Source organism: Chiloscyllium plagiosum, unplaced genomic scaffold, assembly GCF_037043375.1.
Source record: "Chiloscyllium plagiosum isolate Xiang-an unplaced genomic scaffold, Cpla_swu_hap1 HiC_scaffold_21, whole genome shotgun sequence".
Classification (NCBI taxonomy): domain Eukaryota; kingdom Metazoa; phylum Chordata; class Chondrichthyes; order Orectolobiformes; family Hemiscylliidae; genus Chiloscyllium; species Chiloscyllium plagiosum.
The window spans coordinates 56,036,260-56,057,515 of record NW_028270159.1 but is presented as its reverse complement, the minus strand read 5'-3'; the positions used below and the strand labels follow the sequence as shown (position 1 = coordinate 56,057,515).

Below are 21,256 nucleotides of genomic sequence, written 5' to 3'. Positions count from 1 at the left end.
CAGCACAGCAACAGGCTGCACGCATTCTGGGTTGGTATTCAGCACAGTAACAGGCTGCACACACTCTGGATTGGTATTCAGCACAGTAACAGGCTGCACACACTCTGGGTTGGTATTCAGCACAGTAACAGGCTGCACACACTCTGGGTTGGTACTCAGCACAGTAACAGGCTGCACACACTCTGGGTTGGTATTCAGCACAGTAACAGGCTGAACACACTCTGGGTTGGTATTCAGCACAGTAACAGGCTGAACACTCTCTGGGTTGGTATTCAGCATAGTAACAGGCTGAACACTCTCTGGGTTGGTATTCAGCACAGTAACAGGCTGCACACATTCAATGTTGGTATTCAGCACAGTAACAGGCTGCACACACTCTGGGTTGGTATTCAGCACAGTAACAGGCTGCACACACACTGGATTGGTATTCAGCACAGTAACAGGCTGCACACACTCTGGGTTGGTATTCCGCACTGTAACAGACTGCACACATTCTATGTTGGTATTCAGCACAGTAACAGGCTGCACACACTCTGGGTTGGTATTCAGCACAGTAACAGACTGCACACATTCTATGTTGGTATTCAGCACAGTAACAGACTGTGGGCGGCACGGTAGCACAGTGGTTAGCACTGCTGCCTCACAGCGCCAGAGACCCGGGTTCAATTCCCGACTCAGGCGACTGACTGTGTGGAGTTTGCACATTCTCCCTGTGTCTGCGTGGGTTTCCTCCGGGTGCTCCGGTTTCCTCCCACAGTCCAAAAGATGTGCAGGTCAGGTGAATTGGCCATGCTAAATTGCCCGTAGTGTTAGGTAAGAATGGGTAAGTGTGGGGGTATGGGTGGGTTGCGCTTCGGCGGGTCGGTGTGTACTTGTTGGGCTGAAGGGCCTGTTTCCATACTGTAAGTAATCTAATCTAATCACACTCTGGGTTGGTATTCAGCACAGTAACAGGCTGCACACACTCTGGGTTGGTATTCAGCACAGTATCAGGCAGCACACACTCTGGGTTGGCATTCAGCACAGTAACATTCTGCACACACTCTGGGTTGTTATTCATCACAGTAACAGGCAGCACACACTCAGGGTTGGCATTCAGTACAGTAACAGGCAGCACACACTCTGGGTTGGTATTCAGCACAGTAACAGGCTGCACACACTCTGGGTTGGTATTCAGCACAGTAACAGGCTGAACACACTCAGGGTTGGTATTCATCACAGTAACACACTGCACACACTCTGGGTTGGTATTCATCACAGTAACAGTCTGCACACACTCTGGGTTGGTATTCAGCACAGTAACAGGCTGCACACACTCTGGGTTGTTATTCATCACAGTAACAGGCTGCACACATTCTGGGTTGGTATTCAGCACAGTAACAGGCTGCACACACTCTGGGTTTATATTCAGCACAGTAACTGGCTGCACACATTCTATGTTGGTATTCAGCACAGTAACAGGCTGCACACACTCTGGCTTGGTATGCAGCACAGTAAAAGGCTGAACACACTCAGGGTCGTTATTCAGCACAGTAACACACTGCACACACTCTGGGTTGATAATCAGCACACGAACAGACTGCACACACTCTGGGTTGGTATTCAGCACAGTAACAGACTGCACACACTCTGGGTTGGTATTCAGCACAGTAACAGGCAGCACACACTCTGGGTTGGTACTCAGCACAGTAACAGGCTGCACACACTCTGGGTTGGTATTCAGCACAGTAACAGGCTGCACACACTCTGGGTTGGTATTCAGCATAGTAACAGGCTGAACACACTCAGGGTTGGTATTCATCACAGTAACAGGCTGCACACACTCTGGGTTGGTATTCAGCACAGTAACAGGCAGCACACACTCAGGGTTGGTATTCATCACAGTAACAGGCTGCACACACTCTGGGTTGGTATTCAGCACAGTAACAGGCTGCACACACTCTGGGTTGGTATTCAGCACAGTAACAGGCTGCACACACTCTGGGTTGGTATTCATCACAGTAACAGGCTGCACACACTCTGGGTTGGTATTCAGCACAGTAACAGGCTGCACACACTCTGGGTTGGTATTCAGCACAGTAACAGACTGCACACATTCTATGTTGGTATTCAGCACAGTTACAGACTGCACACACTCTGGGTTGGTATTCATCACAGTAACAGGCTGCACACACTTTGGGTTGGTATTCAGCACAGTAATAGGCTGCACACACTCTGGGTTGGTATTCAGCACAGTAACAGACTGCACACACTCTGGGTTGGTATTCAGCACAGTAACAGGCTGCACACACTCTGGGTTGGTATTCAGCACAGTAACAGACTGCACACACTCTGGGTTGGTATCCATCACAGTCACAGGCTGCACACACTCTGGGTTGGTATTCAGCACAGTAACACGCTGCACACATTCCATGTTGGTATTCAGCACAGTAACAGACTGCACACATTCTATGTTGGTATTCAGCACAGTAACAGACTGCACACTCTCTGGGTTGGTATTCATCACAGTAACAGGCTGCACACACTCTGGGTTGGTATTCAGCACAGTAACAGACTGCACACATTCTATGTTGGTATTCAGCACAGTTACAGACTGCACACACTCTGGGTTGGTATTCATCACAGTAACAGGCTGCACACACTTTGGGTTGGTATTCAGCACAGTAATAGGCTGCACACACTCTGGGTTGGTATTCAGCACAGTAACAGTCTGCACACACTCTGGGTTGGTGTTCAGCACAGTAACAGACTGCACACACTCTGGGTTGGTATTCAGCACAGTAACAGACTGCACACATTCTATGTTGGTATTCAGCACAGTAACAGACTGTGGGCGGCACGGTAGCACAGTGGTTAGCACTGCTGCCTCACAGCGCCAGAGACCCGGGTTCAATTCCCGACTCAGGCGACTGACTGTGTGGAGTTTGCACATTCTCCCTGTGTCTGCGTGGGTTTCCTCCGGGTGCTCCGGTTTCCTCCCACAGTCCAAAAGATGTGCAGGTCAGGTGAATTGGCCATGCTAAATTGCCCGTAGTGTTAGGTAAGAATGGGTAAGTGTGGGGGTATGGGTGGGTTGCGCTTCGGCGGGTCGGTGTGTACTTGTTGGGCTGAAGGGCCTGTTTCCATACTGTAAGTAATCTAATCTAATCACACTCTGGGTTGGTATTCAGCACAGTAACAGGCTGCACACACTCTGGGTTGGTATTCAGCACAGTATCAGGCAGCACACACTCTGGGTTGGCATTCAGCACAGTAACATTCTGCACACACTCTGGGTTGTTATTCATCACAGTAACAGGCAGCACACACTCAGGGTTGGTATTCAGCACAGTAACAGGCTGCACACACTCTGGGTTGGTATTCAGCACAGTAACAGGCTGAACACACTCAGGGTTGGTATTCATCACAGTAACACACTGCACACACTCTGGGTTGGTATTCAGCACAGTACAGGCTGCACACACTTTGGGTTGGTATTCAGCACAGTAACAGTCTGCACACACTCTGGGTTGTTATTCATCACAGTAACAGGCTGCACACATTCTGGGTTGGTATTCAGCACAGTAACAGGCTGCACACACTCTGGGTTTATATTCAGCACAGTAACTGGCTGCACACATTCTATGTTGGTATTCAGCACAGTAACAGGCTGCACACACTCTGGCTTGGTATGCAGCACAGTAAAAGGCTGAACACACTCAGGGTCGTTATTCAGCACAGTAACACACTGCACACACTCTGGGTTGGTATTCAGCACAGTAACACACTGCACACACTCTGGGTTGATAATCAGCACACGAACAGACTGCACACACTCTGGGTTGGTATTCAGCACAGTAACAGACTGCACACACTCTGGGTTGGTATTCAGCACAGTAACAGGCAGCACACACTCTGGGTTGGTACTCAGCACAGTAACAGGCTGCACACACTCTGGGTTGGTATTCAGCACAGTAACAGGCTGCACACACTCTGGGTTGGTATTCAGCATAGTAACAGGCTGAACACACTCAGGGTTGGTATTCATCACAGTAACAGGCTGCACACACTCTGGGTTGGTATTCAGCACAGTAACAGGCAGCACACACTCAGGGTTGGTATTCATCACAGTAACAGGCTGCACACACTCTGGGTTGGTATTCAGCACAGTAACAGGCTGCACACACTCTGGGTTGGTATTCAGCACAGTAACAGGCTGCACACACTCTGGGTTGGTATTCAGCACAGTAACAGGCTGAACACACTCAGGGTCGTTATTCAGCACAGTAACAGGCTGCACACACTCTGGGTTGGTATTCAGCACAATAACAGGCAGTACACACTCAGGGTTGGTATTCATTACAGTAACAGGCTGCACACACTCAGGGTCGGTATTCAGCACAGTAACAGGCTGCACATACTCTGGGTTGATATTCAGCACAGTAACAGGCTGCACACAATCTGGGTCGGTATTCAGCACAGTAACAGGCTGCACACACTCTGGGTTGATATTCAGCAGAGTAACACACTGCACACACTCTGGGTTGATATTCAGCACACGAACAGACTGCAAACACTCTGGGTTGGTATTCAGCACAGTAACAGGCTGCATACACTCTGGGTTGGTATTCAGCACAGTAACAGGCTGCACACACTCAGGGTTGGTATTCAGCACAGTAACAGGCTGCACACACTCTGGGTCGGTATTCAGCACACGAACAGACTGCACACACTCTGGGTTGGTGTTCAGCACAGTAACAGACTGCACACACTCTGGGTTCGTATTCAGCACAGTAACAGACTGCACACACTCTGGGTTGGTATTCAGCACAGTAACAGACTGCACACACTCTGGGTTGGTATTCAGCACAGTAACAGACTGCACACACTCTGGGTTGGTATTCAGCACAGTAACAGACTGCACACACTCTGGGTTGGTGTTCAGCACAGTAACAGGCTGCACACACTCTGGGTTGGTATTCAGCACAGTAACAGACTGCACACACTCTGGGTTGGTATTCAGCACAGTAAAAGGCTGCACACACTCTGGGTTGGTATTCAGCACAGTAACAGGCTGCACACACTCAGGGTTGGTATTCAGCACAGTAACAGGCTGCACACACTCTGGGTCGGTATTCAGCACACGAACAAACTGCACACACTCTGGGTTGGTGTTCAGCACAGTAACAGACTGCACACACTCTGGGTTCGTATTCAGCACAGTAACAGACTGCACACACTCTGGGTTGGTATTCAGCACAGTAACAGGCAGCACACACTCTGGGTTGGTATTCATCACACTAACAGACTGCACACACTCTGGGTTGGTATTCAGCACAGTAACAGACTGCACACACTCTGGGTTGGTGTTCAGCACAGTAACAGGCTGCACACACTCTGGGTTGGTATTCATTACAGTAACAGGCTGCACACACTCTGGGTCGGTATTCAGCACAGTAACAGGCTGCACACACTCTGGGTTGGTATTCAGCACTGTAACAGACTGTACACACTCTGGGTTGGTATTCAGCACACGAACAGACTGCAAACACTCTGGGTTGGTATTCATTACAGTAACACGGTGCACACACTCTGGGTCAGTATTCAGCACAGTAACAGGCTGAACACACTCTGCGTTGGTATTCAGCACTGTAACAGGCTGCACACACTCTGGGTTGGTATACAGCATAGTAACCGGCTGCACACACTCTGTGTTGGTTATCAGCACAGTAACAGGCTGCACACATGCTATGTTGGTACTCAGAACAGTAACAGGCTGCACACACTCTGGGTTGGTATTCAGCACAGTAACAGGCTGCACACATTCTGCCCAGATATTCAGCACAGTAACAGGCTGCACACATTCTGCACAGATATTCAGCACAGTAACAGGCTGCATACATTCTGCACAAATATTCAGAACTTTGACTGTTTGTACACACACTGTAGAGGTATTCAGCACTGTGACTGCCTGCACTCACATCACATAGGTATTCAGCACTGTGACACTGTGGACATCTAGATCCCTGTGCACCAAAGCACACTTGAGATTTCTCTCCCAGTAGAAAATAAGTTGCCTTTCAGTTCCTCCGACTAAAATGGATAACCTCACATTATTCCTTGTTTAACATATCTGATAAATTTTGCCCCATTTCCTCACATATACATATCCATTTGTAAATTTATTTCTTAGTTGTAACTTACTTTCCCATCTATTTTCATGTCATTTGCAAATTTAGCTGTAGTATCTTCTGTCCCTCCATCCAAATTATTAACATCGATTGTAAATAGTTGGGGTCCAAGGACTGAACCCTGTGGCGCCCCACTAGTTACATCTTGCTAAACAGAAAAAAGACCCATTTATCCCAATTTCTAGTTGGTACATAAATTACCCCTAACCACATGTAATCCTACCTTATGAATTAACCTTTTGTGTGGCACCTGATGAGATACCATCTGGAACATCAAATTGATCCCCATTATCCATATTGCTTGTTACATCTTCAAAGAATTGTACCAAATTAGTCTTCATAAAACTATGCAGACTCCAATGGACGCATTTTCATTTACCAACTGTCCTGTTATTACTTCTATTCATAGAATCCCTGCAGTGTGGAAGCAGGGCATAGGGCCCATCAGGTTTACGCTGACCCTCCAAAGAACATTCCACTCAGACCCATATCCCCTACCCTATCGCTGTAATCTTTTATATCCCATTGCCAATCCACCTAACCTTCAAATCCATCAACACCTATTAAATGGAACCCACACTATCCAACCCCACCACCCCATGGCTGAACACTTTAATTCCCCCTCCCAGTCCACCAAGGACAAGCAGGTCCTGGGCCACCTCCATTGCCAAACCCTAGCCACCTGACATCTGGAAGAAGAACACCCAATCTTCCACTTGTAAGGTGGGGCAAAAATTCTTACCAAATACCCTGGACTAAAACCCTCTGAACTTGAGACATGAGTTTTGGAATTCACTTTTGAACAGAGTCACTGAGCTGTATGGCTGAGACAGACTAGGCAATATGCAAACCGAGGAGCAGCTGTCTGGAACAGAGGTATGGCTTGTAAAACTAAAGGAAGACCTCCACAAATGCCTCAGCTAAAAGACAATGAACACAGCCTACAGAGCAAACAACCAAGACATTCTGGGGTGAACAAAATTATGAAACAATTCAACTTTTAATCATTTGAACGTATGCAAAGATACTGAACATTCCACATCATTGTACAACATGCAAACCTGTTTGCCTTGAATGGCAAGGCCTTCACACGATCAGCAACACCTTAACCCACACCCATCTAAGAGAAATAATTTACACTCAAAACTATCGAAATCCCATTCACTTTGAAGAACCATTCACACCTCATCTAATGCACGGGAAGCCTCGAGAGGAGAAACAACAGCTCAGTGATCAAAGCCAGATTTGGCGGGCAATAAGGAAAACCAACAGTCAGTATACCTGGGGAACCCTAATCTCTCGCTTTGTTCAGTAAGAGATCTGTCCAGCATCAAGAGAACCAGCCACAGCCAGTCACAGCCTCAGGAAGAGAAGGTGAGTGAGCAATCTTCTCATTCACGAGTCTCCATGTACTGCTGAGAAGTTACTGGAGAGTCAAGAGACCAACTGGGGCCAGTGCAACAACATCCACCACTGTCCAAGCCAACAGAAGGGGGTGAGCATAAGGTCATTGACCTCTAACCCAGCTCAGTAACGTAGGGTAGGAAGGGTAGCCTTTTGGGCCAATGGTGCAGGGTACTTCCCAGGGAAGGGAAACAGGATAGCACCCTGGGATTCGCGTTTACTCTCTCTGTCTCTTTTCCCTTGTCAGCCAGTAATTAACAGCTTTCTATAATTCAAAGCCCACTGTTCAAAGTCGGGATGTTAGTAGCTATCACACAAGTCTCATTTCACTTGATGCATTGCGTTATTTTTTTTTCTAAATATTCATTTTCTTGACAGGGATTATATTCTCAATTTTGCTTGTTTTCATAAAATCAGAGTTTCCTTTGCCTCTGAAGCATCTGCCTCCTGTGTTTTTCACCTCACCACATCTCACTACATAAGTCCAGTATCAGAATCAGGAAACTGTTGCACAATAAATTAACCATGAAACTTTATTGCTGGAACAGCACAGCAGGTCAGGCAGCATCCAGGGAACAGGAGATTCGTCGTTTCGGGCACAGGCCTGAAGAAGGGCCTGTGCCCGAAACATCGAATCTCCTGTTCCCTGGATGCTGCCTGACCTGCTGTGCTGTTCCAGCAATAAAGTTTCAACTTTGATCTCCAGCATCTGCAGACCTCACTTTCTCCTCAATAAATTAACCATCCAATTTAGCATGGCCAATCTACGTAACCTGCACATTTTTGGACTGCTGGAGGAAACCAGAGCACCCAGACAGGGGAAGAACGTACAAATTCCACACAGACAGTTACCCGAGGCTAGAATCGCACCCATTCCCTGGTGGTATGAGGCAGCAGTACTAACATCTGAGCCACCTTTAATAATAGGTTCTGACAATGTCCCAATGCCACAATAAATTAACCAATACTCTCTGCCTCCCTCCCTTTTTGAATAAAGGTGTTATATTAACATTTTTCCAATCCACTGGAACCTTTCCCACATTCACGGAATTTTGGAATATTGTCATCAATGAATCCACTAACTCTGTTGCCACTTTCCTTAAGACCCTCGGTTACAGGCCATCACCTCCTGGGGTCTTGTTTGTCTTCGATCCAAATAGTTTGCTTAGTACATTTTCCCTCGTGATGATCATTGTTCTAAGTTTCTTATTTTCTATAACCTCTGCATTTGCTGTTACTCTTGCAATGGCACAAGGTGTCCTCCATTGTGAAAATGGAAGCAAAGTATTGATTTCATGATTTTGCTATTTCTGTATTCCTCACTATTAACTTCCAAGTCTCTTCCTCCAAGGGACCTACATTCATTTTAGCTACTCTCTTCCCTTTTATATATTTAAAGAAGCTTTTGCTATCTATTTTTATTATTTTGTGCTCATTTTCTCTTATAATTAACCTTTGTTCTTTATATGATATTTTAGTAACCTCTGTTGATCTTTAAAAGTTTCTCAATCTTTCTTGCCTTTTCAATATGGCTATGCTTTAGTTTTTGTCTTTATGCTATCTTTGACTTCCTTGCTTGACCATGGATGCTGTTTCCCCTCTTACAGTATATTTCAGTTGAGATTTGAGAAGGGGACAATTAATCCTGCTATGGGTTTAGACCCTGCTCCAGGATTAGCCCTTGCTCTGGGATTATCCATGCTATGGTTTTAGACTCTCCCCTGAATCAGGAAGAATGTCTCCTGCTTAAATTCCCATTAACTTTTGTTGGAACTAATTTCAGATGCAGTGTCTTGCTTTTCTGCCATTATCTGACACCCAAAGTCTCACCTCTTGGCCGGTAAAGAATGAAGGGAGAATATGCAGCATACCAATTGACCTCTTGCTAGTTACTGAAGAAGAATCAGGAGTGGGTCACTGGCCTCATATCTCCTCTAACATGAACCTTGGTGAAAGTTCACCAGGGTCAGTATTGTTTTGGTGATGTCCATTCCAGTGGATTTGAGAAATGGCAGCAGTCTGAAGCCTGTTATCATCAAAACTAAGTAAGAAGATCTCACCATTCATGTACAAGGATGGCTTTGAATTTGTTCGTTTCTTCAGTTGCTGACAATATAAATTTGATCAAACTTGAGGTACCCATCACTGTGTTAAACCAGAGATAATCACCAGCGGATCCAACTGAGAACCATTGTCCAAGAGTCTAAATAAAAACACAGATTTAATTAAAAGAAACGAAAGAAAACGTCTGGCCGTGAAGATATTAGCCACACACCATATGTGCACTGTTAGAATTCAGAACCTTCAGTGTTGCTGCCTTAACCATTTCCCCAAACTCATAAATCCAGGGATGCTGCAATAATCTTTTTGTTTGAACTTTAATAAATGTTTAGACAAAAATCTTTAAGACATACTGGTCAGAAAAGTAGAAATTCAAGGGATTCAAGAAGTAGTGGTAAGTTTGGGTTTGTAAAAACCATATCTGTTAATATCTCTGTGGTTTTAATTATGGACTGAAATGCAAAAACAGCCAACAATTTTTGAATGATCGTTATATGTGTTGAAAACACTCAGTGTAAGCACTATTTACATAGCTGCTAGCCCCAGCAGGAGTTGAAGTGTAGTTTGCAGATGAACTGAAGCCAAACGGTTGTGTACAATAGGAGATTCAGCTGACAACAAGTTGCTGATTGCCTTTCTGTTTGCCAACAACTACATGTTTGGTTCTCAAATGATTGAGAGCTTGAGGTTTTGAGCAAGATACAAAGAAGATATCAGACCACCGACAGCTCACAATGGCTTTCTGTTCTCTGTAGTTAAAAAAATTATTAAAGCCAGAAGAAAATCAGTTTATTTTTCTTTCAGCAGTTGCTCTAAGCTGTGACCTTTAATTAATGAATAAAACGCCTTTTATGAGTGTGAATCAGCCTCCCCATGTCTCCTGCAAAAACCAGTGAAAGCATCCAGAGAAGGAAGACTGAGGAGCAGTCTCTGAACTGAATACCACAGCACACAAGTCAGGGACCACTGAACTGCTTCCCCAGATTTACTTCCATCCATAACACCCACATTTGCTCCCTGTTTTTTGGGTTTTTTAAAATCCATATATAGATTAATACACTGTAGGGATTCCATAATTCTATGAAATAGATTAATCATAACTGAAACTCTCCAGCCCAGGGAACATCCCCTCAGGTATGATCACATGCTTTTCGTAATGTGAATGTTGTTGGAACTACATGCATACAGGCAAGTGGAAAGCATTTTGTAGTGGGAACTTTCATAGAATACTAGAGTTTTAACTCGTGGAGTTATATGTTAGTAGTCCACAATTGTTTACCTGGAGCTAGGATCTATTTATCTCCCATGTCTTGGTAATGTTACAGTTATTGTTAGCTCTCAATTGGGGAATTACAACGTGCATGGTATTTCTTAAATAATGAAGACACTTGGTATTCTGAGAACAATTGTCCACGAGTGTTGTAACATATAGGATATACTCCGAATCCTCCAAATTGTGGGTCTCATCATCACAATTTGGCTGAGGACCTGGGACGTCTTAGAATTCTTTTAAAAATCACACAGCACCAGGTTATAGTCCAACAGGTTTATTTGGAGGCAGTAGCTATGACCTGATGTTATGTGATTTTTAACTTTTTCCACCCCATTCCAACACCGGCACCTCTGAATCATTAGAATTAGGTTGGTTTATTTGGACAGAGTAGGCAAGTACCAAAAGGGGAAGTCTGAAGTGGGACTTCTTTTATTCATGGGATATGCACAGAGCTGGCTGGGCCAGTGTTTTATTTTCCATCCTTAGTTGTCTTTGAGAAGGTGGGTGTGAGCTGCCTTCCTGAACTGCTGCAGTCCATGTGCTATGAGTTGACCCACAATACCATTAGAGATAGAATTCCAGGATTGTGACCCAGTGACAGTGAAGGAATAACGATATATTTCCCAGTCAGAAAGTGATTGGCTTGGAGAGGAACTTGCAGGTGGTGTTGTTCCCAGTTCTTGTCCTTCTAAATAGTAGTGATTGTGAGTTTGAAAGGTACTATCTAATGATCATTAATGAATTCCTGCATTGCATCTTATTGATGGTACATAGTGCTGTCACTAAATGGTGGTGGCATGACTGAATATTTATGGATATGGTGCCAATCAAGCAGGCAGTTTTGTCGTAGATAGTGTCAAATTTAGAATCATAGAGATCTACAGAACAGAAAAAGGCCCTTCGGCTCACCCTTCAAAAATTATTCTCATCCCATTTTTCAGCACTTGCCTTGTATGTCCTATAGCCTTGTATGCCTCAACAAACAAGAGCACATCTAAATACTTCTTACATCTTGTGAGGGTTTCTGTCATGATCACCTGGACATGCTGTGAGGTCCAGATTTATATCACCCTCTGGGTGAAAGTATTTTTTGTCATATATCCGCTAAACATTCTGCCCCTTACTTAAATCTATGCCTTTTTGTCATAAGTCCCTCCATCAAGGCGAAATGTTGCTTCCTGTCTACCTTGTCTCTGACCCTTATACATTTCAATCATACCCCCTTAATCTTCTTTGGTCTAAAGAGAACAATTGCAGTCTGTCCTGCGGGTGGTATGGTGGCTCAGTGGATGGCATTGCTGCCTCACAGCACCAGGGACCTGGGTTCGATTCCACCCTCAGGTGGCTGTCCATGTGGAGTTTTCACATTCTCTCCGTAGCTGTGTGGGTTTCCTCCGGGTGCTCCTGTCTCCTCCCACAGTCCAAAGATGTACAGGTTAGGTGGATTGGCCATGCTAAATTATCCCATGGTGTCCAGGGATGTGCAAAGTAGGTGGATTAGCCATGGTAAATGCAAAGTGACAGGGATAGGGTAGGGGTGTGGGTCTGGGTGGGATGCTGTTCAGAGGGTTGGTGTGGAATCAATGGGTTGAATGACCTGCTTCCACACTGAATGATTCATAGAATGATTCATAAATAGAATAATACTGCAGGGATTCTCTGATTCTATGAAAAATGTGAATCATAACTGAAACTCGCCATCCCTTGCAACATCTTGGTAAATCTCCTCTACACTCTCTCAGGTACTATCCCATCCTTTTTGTAATGTGAATGTTGTTGGAGCTATGCACATACAGACAATTGGAAAATTGCCACACTGTTTGCTTGTGCCTTGCAGATGGTGGACAGAAGGGAGTCAGGAGTGACTCACAGTAGTATTCCGAGACTCAATTGTGGTCTTGTCACCTTGGTATTTCTATGGTGAGTCCAGTTCAGTTGTAACCCACCAGGATGTTGACATTGGAGGATTCAGTGATAGTAACACCATTGAGTGTCAAAGGGCAGTGGTTAGATTCTCTCTTGTTGGAAATGATCATTGCCTGGCATTTGTATAACATGAATGATTCTCAGATGCTAAGCTTACAATTATTCAAAAGCAACAAAGTAACTTTATTACAAACATATGAGTCACATGATTTGTTCCAGTAAATAACATCACAGACATATCACCTGAAGAAATCCTGCTGGCTAATGGTGCTTAGCACCCATTTCCGCCCTCCATTCTGTCCTGGACACTCGATGATGTAATTTCAGCAACTGAGAACAATTCCACCTGAGCACTGTATGAGTATCTTTCAAGTTATCCCATAGACAGAACATAGAACAATACAGCACAGGACAGGCCCTTCAGCCCACAATGCTGTGCTGACCATTTAAAATAGATAGAGCAAAACTAAAACTGCCCACGATCCACTGCCCAGCAACCAATCAAGCTTATAGGTCTCTCTCACTGGAAACAACAAGATACTGTGTTTGGTGCAAGTAAGACATTTACTTCAGGAGGAAGTAAAGAAGAGGATTACTGCTCACAACAAATAACCCACAGTAACAATAACCATGGAAAAGCATAAAAATCAGTACAGAACAGGAACTGTTCTTTGGCACCACAAAACCAGATGGCTTTCTAAACTAAAAAATTTTTTTGCATCCATGCAGTCCGTAACCCTTTAATCCCTATCTATTCATGTATCTGTCAAGATGCTTCTTACATGTTGTTATTGCATTCGTCATGACCACCTCTTGTGAGCACATTCTAGGCACTTACCTCCGTAAAAAATTGCCTCTCACATCTCCTTTAAGCTTTCTCCCTTTTATCTTTAACCTATGCCCCCCCAATGATTGATATTTCTATCCTGGGAAAAAGACTCTGAGAATCCAATCTATCTATGCTTCTCATAATTTTGTAAACTTCTATCAGGTAGCCCCCTCATCCTTCGACATTCAAGTGAGAACTAACCAAGTTTGTCTGTTCAGTCCTCAGAGCGAGCACCCTTCAAACCAGACAACGTCCTGCAAATCATTTCTGTACCCTCTCCAAAGCCTCCGCATTTTTCTGGTAGTGTGGTGACCAGAAGCATACACAATATTCCAAATGTGGCCTAACTAAAGTTCTATGCAACTGCAAGATTACTTGCCAATTTTTACTCTGTCTGCCCCAGCTGATGAAGGCAAGCATACCATATGCCTTCTTGACCACCTTATCTACTTGTGTTACCACTTTCAGGTAAATTTGGACCTGTACACCTCAATCTGTCTGTATGTTGATGCTACTCTGGATTCCTGCATACTTCCCTCTTGCATTAGATCTTCCAAAATGCATCACCTCACATTTGTCCAGATTAAATCCCATTGGCCAATTCTCCAGCCACATATGCAGCCAATCAGTGCTCTGTGTATCCTCTGGCAATCCTCCTTACTATCTGGAACTCCCCCAATCTTTACGATCAGGCCTCCTCCATTTTCCTCCAAATCATGCATATATATTGCAAACAACAGGGTCCCTCAGCATTGATCTGTATGGAACACCAGTGGTCTCAGAGTGACAAATCCTGAGTTGGAAACAACAACAAGCAGTAGTGCCCAGAAAGAGGATGAAAATCCAGATATATTTAGCAATGATGGTTAGGGGGAACAGCAGTGCGAGGAAAGGCTATACTGAGTGAGCTAACCTTATTAATTGTTGTTATTGATGAGAGAGAGTGATTTGGAGGGGCCAAGGGAAAAAGACCTCGTGGTCAAGCACCGGACTGCAGGGCTGTTGTGGGGAGGCCAAGTCCCAGACCAGAGGCCATTGTGGGGAGGCAAGTCCAAGACCGGAGGCTGTCATGGGGAAGTGAAACCCTTTACGGACTGGAAACAAGGCCTTGAGTTTTGAAGCCCAACGTGATCTGAAGACTTGGCCCAGTATGATCGAGAGGCTTGGTGAGAGCACAGGTTGGAGTGGCACAACTGTAAACTGAGTACCTTTTTTTTATTTTTACTTTTTATTCTTATAGAAGACTTGTTTATTTATTATTTTTTCTACTTTGTACCAAATACTTAAGTATCTGTGCGTATGTATTTAATACATAATATGGCACCGTAAGAAGCGACATTGGAAACTTTTCACTTTGCTCATTTGAGAGCAAGTGACAATAAAGCTCATTCATCATTCAGTTGAATAGGTAACGCAAAAATCCAGCACAAATCTCCAAAACCAGGGATGGAGGAAAGATAGGTATATGGAGAACCATCGTGTGACAAAATAGCAAGGGTTTGGGCAGAATCTAAACAAGGCTGTGGACTGGTAAGAACAGAACTGATTGGATAGTGGGACAGAAATACTGAGCCCATAAATGATACCCATTAAAACTAGAGGGGTCAGGAGCAACACAGAATGTAGTGGCAAATTGAGTAGAATAAGGGGATTTGAGAGAAACTGTATCAGCCACTAATTCCCCCGTATGACCTGGAAAGAAACCGTATAAGCTGACGGTTTACTATGCTGCCTTTATAGAATAACCACATGAGAATATGAGAATGGGCAGCACAGTAGTTAGCACTGCTGCCTCACAGCACTAGGGTCCCAGGTTCGATTCCAGCCTTGGGTGACTGTCTGTGTGGAGTTTGCACATTCTCCCAGTGTCTGCATGGGTTTCCTCCAGGTGCTCCAGTTTCCTCCCACAGTCCAAACGATGTGCAGCTCAGGTGAATTGGCCATGCTAAATTGCCCATAATGTTAGCTGTGTTAGTCAGAGGGGGATGTGGGTTGCTCTTCAGAGGGTTGGTATGGACTTGTTGGGCTGAAGGGCATGTTTCCACACTGTAGGGAATCTAAAAAAAAAATCCCCCAGGAGCAAATCCCTCCCCATATTTAACAGATTAAAATCTGCACAGTGTTCACAGCCTTGGCCATTTCTTTTGGGCGATGAGTCATCAGAAGGATTTGTATCAGTGGTGGAAGAAAATCATTCCACTTAGACCAAAGTCCCTCAGGAATTTCGTAACTGCTCTTAAACATTGCATTGTCAAGTTCTGGATGGAAGTTCCGAAGTGCACCACAGATATGTAGATGATAAGATACACATGGGCACTCTGATATGCACTCTGTAAGCCCTAAACGTAGAAACTAGCAGCAGTAGTGGAACCATTTGACCTTTCAAGCTCTCCTGCCATTCAATGTGAACATGGCTGGTTTATCTCAATGCCATATTCCTTTTTTTTCTCTCCAAACCCTTTGATGCCTTTAAAACATAAAACATTACCAATCTCTCTCTTCAATATATTCAGTGACTTAGCCTCCATTGCCTTTTGTGGTACAGAATTGAGTGAGGATATGCTTCTTCATCTCCTGGTCAATTCCATAACTTAAGTCCCATGGTTCTAGAGACCATATCCAGAGAAACATATTCCCTGTATCTAGTCCATCCAGCCATGGAATGATGAGGATCCTAGATTTAGTGGATAGGGGAGAGGTGAAAGGTCGATAATGGGGATTTAAAGTGAGAGGTAGAAGGATTAGTGGGAAGTTGAAGGGGAATGGTTGACTGGGTGAAGGCAGGGTAAAGTTAGGGGTCTAGATTTCACCACCTGGAGGATTGAAAGGAACAGAAAATATCATCGATTGAAAACATACTGAGATTTGTAGGTGATATTTCCTACAGGGATATGGACCAAAAGCTGGAAAGTGGGATCTGACTGAATGATTCTTATTGGCCTGGTCTGGACACAATAGTCCCAATAGCTGTATTCTGTGCCAAAAACTTCCTACGTTTCTGTATTAGCTACGGTTTCTGAGTTCAGGATTGAAAACCTAGTATCAAATACCTGATTCAAATCAAGGTTTTCCAGAACCTGATGATAGTCAGCTTCATTCAGTGGGACAGCAGCTCCAGTTCCCAGGGAGAGCACAGTCAACAGCAACACAACACCGCACCTCATTTTCTCTGGTCAGCTCTGGTCTGATCCAGAACAACAAGTGAGCAACAACATGAAGCACAGAGAGCTGTGTAGCTCAGGATTTCCCAATCCCAGGTCAGTTACACCAAGGGTGGTCAAACATCACATGTTGATTTTTCTTGTGAGCTGTAAATCATTCACAATGTTATGAAAGAACTGGAAAGTCTTGAGACACTCTGACTTCAGAATCAAAAGCTTTTTGGTCAAATCTCACTGCACATATCAAGGACAAATGCCAAGGTGAGCACTTACTGCAATAATGAAGGACAAGGAAATTGTTATGAAACGGGGTAAGCCCCTCTGCTAATTTAAAACCCGCAACACAGAAAAGATTTATCCTGTGCAGTAATCTGTGAAAATTCGAGAGGTCAAGAACTCATTTAAAATTAACAACTTTATTTCTTAAAGTATAACAGGAAATAATTAACTAACAACTAGTTACAACTCCTTCCTCTAGCCTATCTTTTACCTTCTCTTCTGTAATTCTAGTTCAATAAAACTCCCAATTAAGATTTACAAACAAAATTTCCTATCTCAAAACCAGGCAGCTTTCGGTTCTTCTCTGTATTCCTGTCCTCTTTGCTTCTTCTTGGTGATTCAGCTTCACTGGTAACTGATTGATAAAGGTACCTTTAAGAGAGCTACTCTCTGGGCAGTTTGCAGATGCTGCCTTGGCAGTTCTCCTCCCAACTGTTCAATTTTCCCTGATCTTATACCCCCAAAGAATTGGATTGTTGCCTTTGGCTTTTAAGATTGTCAATATACTCAATTCAAATTTGATTGGGATTTGGTGTTTTCAGGGTATAATTTAAACTGATTTGCCAAATTTGAATTTTTTTTTCATAGCAACTCAGCCAATGCTCTCTGTTCTGAACCAAATGTTACTTTGTAAATTCTCTAGCACTCGGTGAGCTTGCCAAGTCCTTCACTCTCTGAAAGGTACAGTATACTTCTACACTTTCATAACACCTCTCCCCTTAAGAAAAAAAGAACCATCATAATGAAAAGATGGCTTCATTTTTTTCTTCCTTTTTAACACATTACCTTAACATACTTTAATAGAAGTTCACCTTAACTTCTTCCCATATATATATGTGTGTGTGTATGTGTGTGCGATATAACATTATATAAATACAAATCTCATCTAAACTTTATCAGTTAAATCCGCGACAACGCATCTATGATTACATTCTTATGACCCCGAACATGTATGATTTACATGCATGTAAGATAAGACTCCAACAAAATAGTCTCATATTCTTGCCTTTAAAGTATTCTAAGAATTTAAGTGGATTGTGATACGTGTGCACGACATATACGTCTCTGACATATTGTTTGTGACATGCACATTAAAATGCTGCAAGGCCAGTACCAAACTCAATAGGTCTTTTTCGATTGTGGAGTATTTCCTCTGGTTGATTTTCTTTGAAAAGTACCAACCGGCAGTTCAATCCCATCCTCATCTTCCTGTAGGAGGACAGCTCCAATTCCTACGTCACTAGCATCAATGGCAACATTAAAAGGTTTTGAAAAGTTCGGTGTAGCTAAAACCAATTTGGTGGTTTATATCGATTTCAATGGTCGAACGCTTCCTGGCAATGCTCTGCCTACCAAAACTTTGTGTTCTTCTTCAGCAAATTGGTTAACAGTGCCTCTACACTGCTGAAATTTGGAACAAGCTTCCAATAGAATCCGCTAAGTCCTAAGAAGCAAAACGCCTCTTTCTTCGAGGTTGGTCATGGAAATTCTTCAATGGCCTTTGTCTTTGCATTTCGGGGTGCCAACCTTCCATGACTGATGTTATATCCCAAGAACATCACTTCTGCTTTCGCGAATTCTGTGTTATTTAAGTTTGTCACTAGTTTTGCTTCTTGCAGTCGTTCAAAGAGCTCTGCCAACTGTACCACGTGATCTTTCCAGGAGTTACTAAAGATCACTACATTGTCCAAATAGACTTTTTTTAACCCTGTTACAACAAGGGTGGTCAAACATCCCATGTTGATTTTTCTTGTGAGCTATAAATCGTTCACAATGTTGTCAGAGAGCTGGAAAGTATTGAGACACTGACTTCAGAATCAAAAGCTTCTTGTTCAAATCTCAACTCTGTTCATGAGTCTTTGGAATGTGGCAGGTTGGTTTTTCATTCCCAAGGGCATCACTTTAAACTGATATAGCCCACTTGGGGTCACAGACATAGAAATTTCTTTCACCGTCTCTGATAAAAGTAACTGCCAGTAGCCACGCATAAAATCCAATTTAGTGATGTAACTGGCTTGTCCAACTTTCTCGATACAGTCCTCCAACTTAGGAATTGGATATGAGTCCGATTTTGCAACAGTGTTGACCTTCCGATAATCCACACAGAATCATTGAGCCCCATCCAGTTCGGGAACTAAGACAATCAGTGAATTCCACTCACTCTGGCTTGGTTTGATGATGTCCTCATCAAGCATGGCCTCCACCTCCATCTGGACCTGTCTGGTTTTGAAAGGATTGAGCCGATTGGGGTGTTGTTTTAACTGAGCAGTATTCCCTACATATACTTCATGTATAATAGCATTAGACCTTCCTATTTGATTCTTACATATATCGTTATACTGCAGTAACAAATCTTTCAACTGCGTTCTATGGTCTTGAGACAGATAGCTCATTAACCTATCCCACTCCTCAAGGACTTCATCATTTTTAAAATCTATTTTGAGGCACCTCAAAATCCACATCATCTGGATTTGATTCCTCACTCTGTGGGGCAGTAACTAACACCTGTTTCTCCAGTTCTTTCTCTCTAGTATAATATGGTTTCACCATGTTCACATGACATACCCGAAACCTTTTTGTCTATCTGGCATCTTTACTAGATAGTTCACCTGACTCAACTTTTTCTCAATTTGATAGGGACCACTAAACCTGTCCTTGAAGTGATCTCCTATCACTGGTAACAGTACTAACACATTATTCCCTTGGGAAAATGTCCGAGTTTCAGAACTTTCATCTGCCAACTGCTTCATTCTACATTGTACCCTCGTTAGGTGCTGTTTAGCTAACACACCTACTCAATTTAATCTCTCCATCAGCTCCGCTACATAATCTAAGTGTGAGACTTTGGTCCTGTCAATTTTTCTTTAATCAATTTTTCTTTAATCACTTCATGACGGAATAATAACTCAAAGAGTAGATTTCTTGGGGCATCTCTAATGTCAAACAATACGAATGGGATACCTATATCCCAATCATTCGGGTAATCCTGACAGTACGCTCTTAACATGATCTTCAAGGTCTGATGCCATCTTTCTAAAGCTCCCTGGGATTCAGGATGATACACACTGGATTTGAAGTGATGTATACCTAAGCCATCCATAACCTCCTTAATCAGCCGAGCAGTAAAATTTGACTGAATATTTCTGGGTAGCCCATACTGTGTGAAGAAAGCTACTAACTCCTCTACTACCCTTTTTTTCCTTGATACTCCATGATGGAATTACCTCGGGAAATCTGGGAGATACATCCATTATGGTTAACAAGTACTGGTTCCCACTTTTAGTTCTTAGGAGGGGACCTACACCATCAATTATAACCCTGGTGAAAGATTCTTCAAATGCAGGAATGAGCAGCAGAGGTGTTGGTATTATTACCACCTGTGGCTTACCTACCATGTGGCATGTATGACACGTATGGTAAAGCTGAAAAATGTGTTGCTGGAAAAGCGCAGCAGGTCAGGCAGCAACCAAGGAGCAGGAGAATCGACGTTTCGGGCATAAGCCCTTCTTCAGGAATGAGGAAAGTTTGTCCAGCAGGCTAAGATAAAAGGTAGGGAGAAGGGACTTGGGGGAGGGGCATTGGGAATGCGATAGGTGGAAGGAGGTTAAGGTGAGGGTGATAAGGTGAGGGTGATAGGCCGGAGTGGGGGTGGGGGTGGGGGCGGAGAGGTCAGGAAGAAGATTGCAGGGCAAGAAGGTGGTGCTGAGTCTGAGGGTTGGGACTGAAAGGTGGGGAGAGGGGAAATGAGGAAGCTGGAGAAATCTGCATTCATCCCGTGTGGTTAGAGGGTTCCTAGGCGGAAGATGAGGCGCTCTTCCTCCAGGCGGTGTGTTGCCATGGTCTGGCAATGGAGGAGGCCAAGGACCTGCATGTCCTTGGTGGAGTGGGAGAGGGAGTTGAAGAGTTGAGCCACGAGGTGTTTGGGTTGGTTGGTCCGGGTGTCCCAGAGGTGTTCTCTGAAATGTTCCGCAAGTAGGCGGCCTGTCTCCCCAATGTAGAGGAGGCCACATCGGGTGCAGAGGATGCAATAGATGGTGTGTGTGGAGGTGCAGGTGAATTTGTGGCGGATATGGAAGGATCACTTGGGGCCTTCGAGGGAAGTGAGAGGGGAGGTGTGGGCGCAAGTTTTGCATTTCTTGCGGTTGCAGGGGAA

General features: G+C 44.0%; 1 protein-coding gene across 1 annotated transcript in view; it reads right to left on the bottom strand.

Moving 5' to 3' along the window:
- The window catches only part of LOC122548205 (protein AMBP-like), a 106,617-nt gene extending 89,745 nt beyond the window's left edge, over positions 1-16,872 (bottom strand). Inside the window, exons 1-2 of the mRNA XM_087998597.1 lie at positions 16,714-16,872; positions 9,635-9,777 (exon numbers count right to left, since the gene is read on the bottom strand). Of these exons, the coding sequence (XP_087854723.1) occupies positions 9,635-9,777; positions 16,714-16,827 (257 nt within the window). The 5' untranslated portion in view covers positions 16,828-16,872. The remainder of the gene's footprint in view (positions 1-9,634; positions 9,778-16,713) is intronic.
- Positions 16,873-21,256: the final 4,384 nt, after the last annotated feature.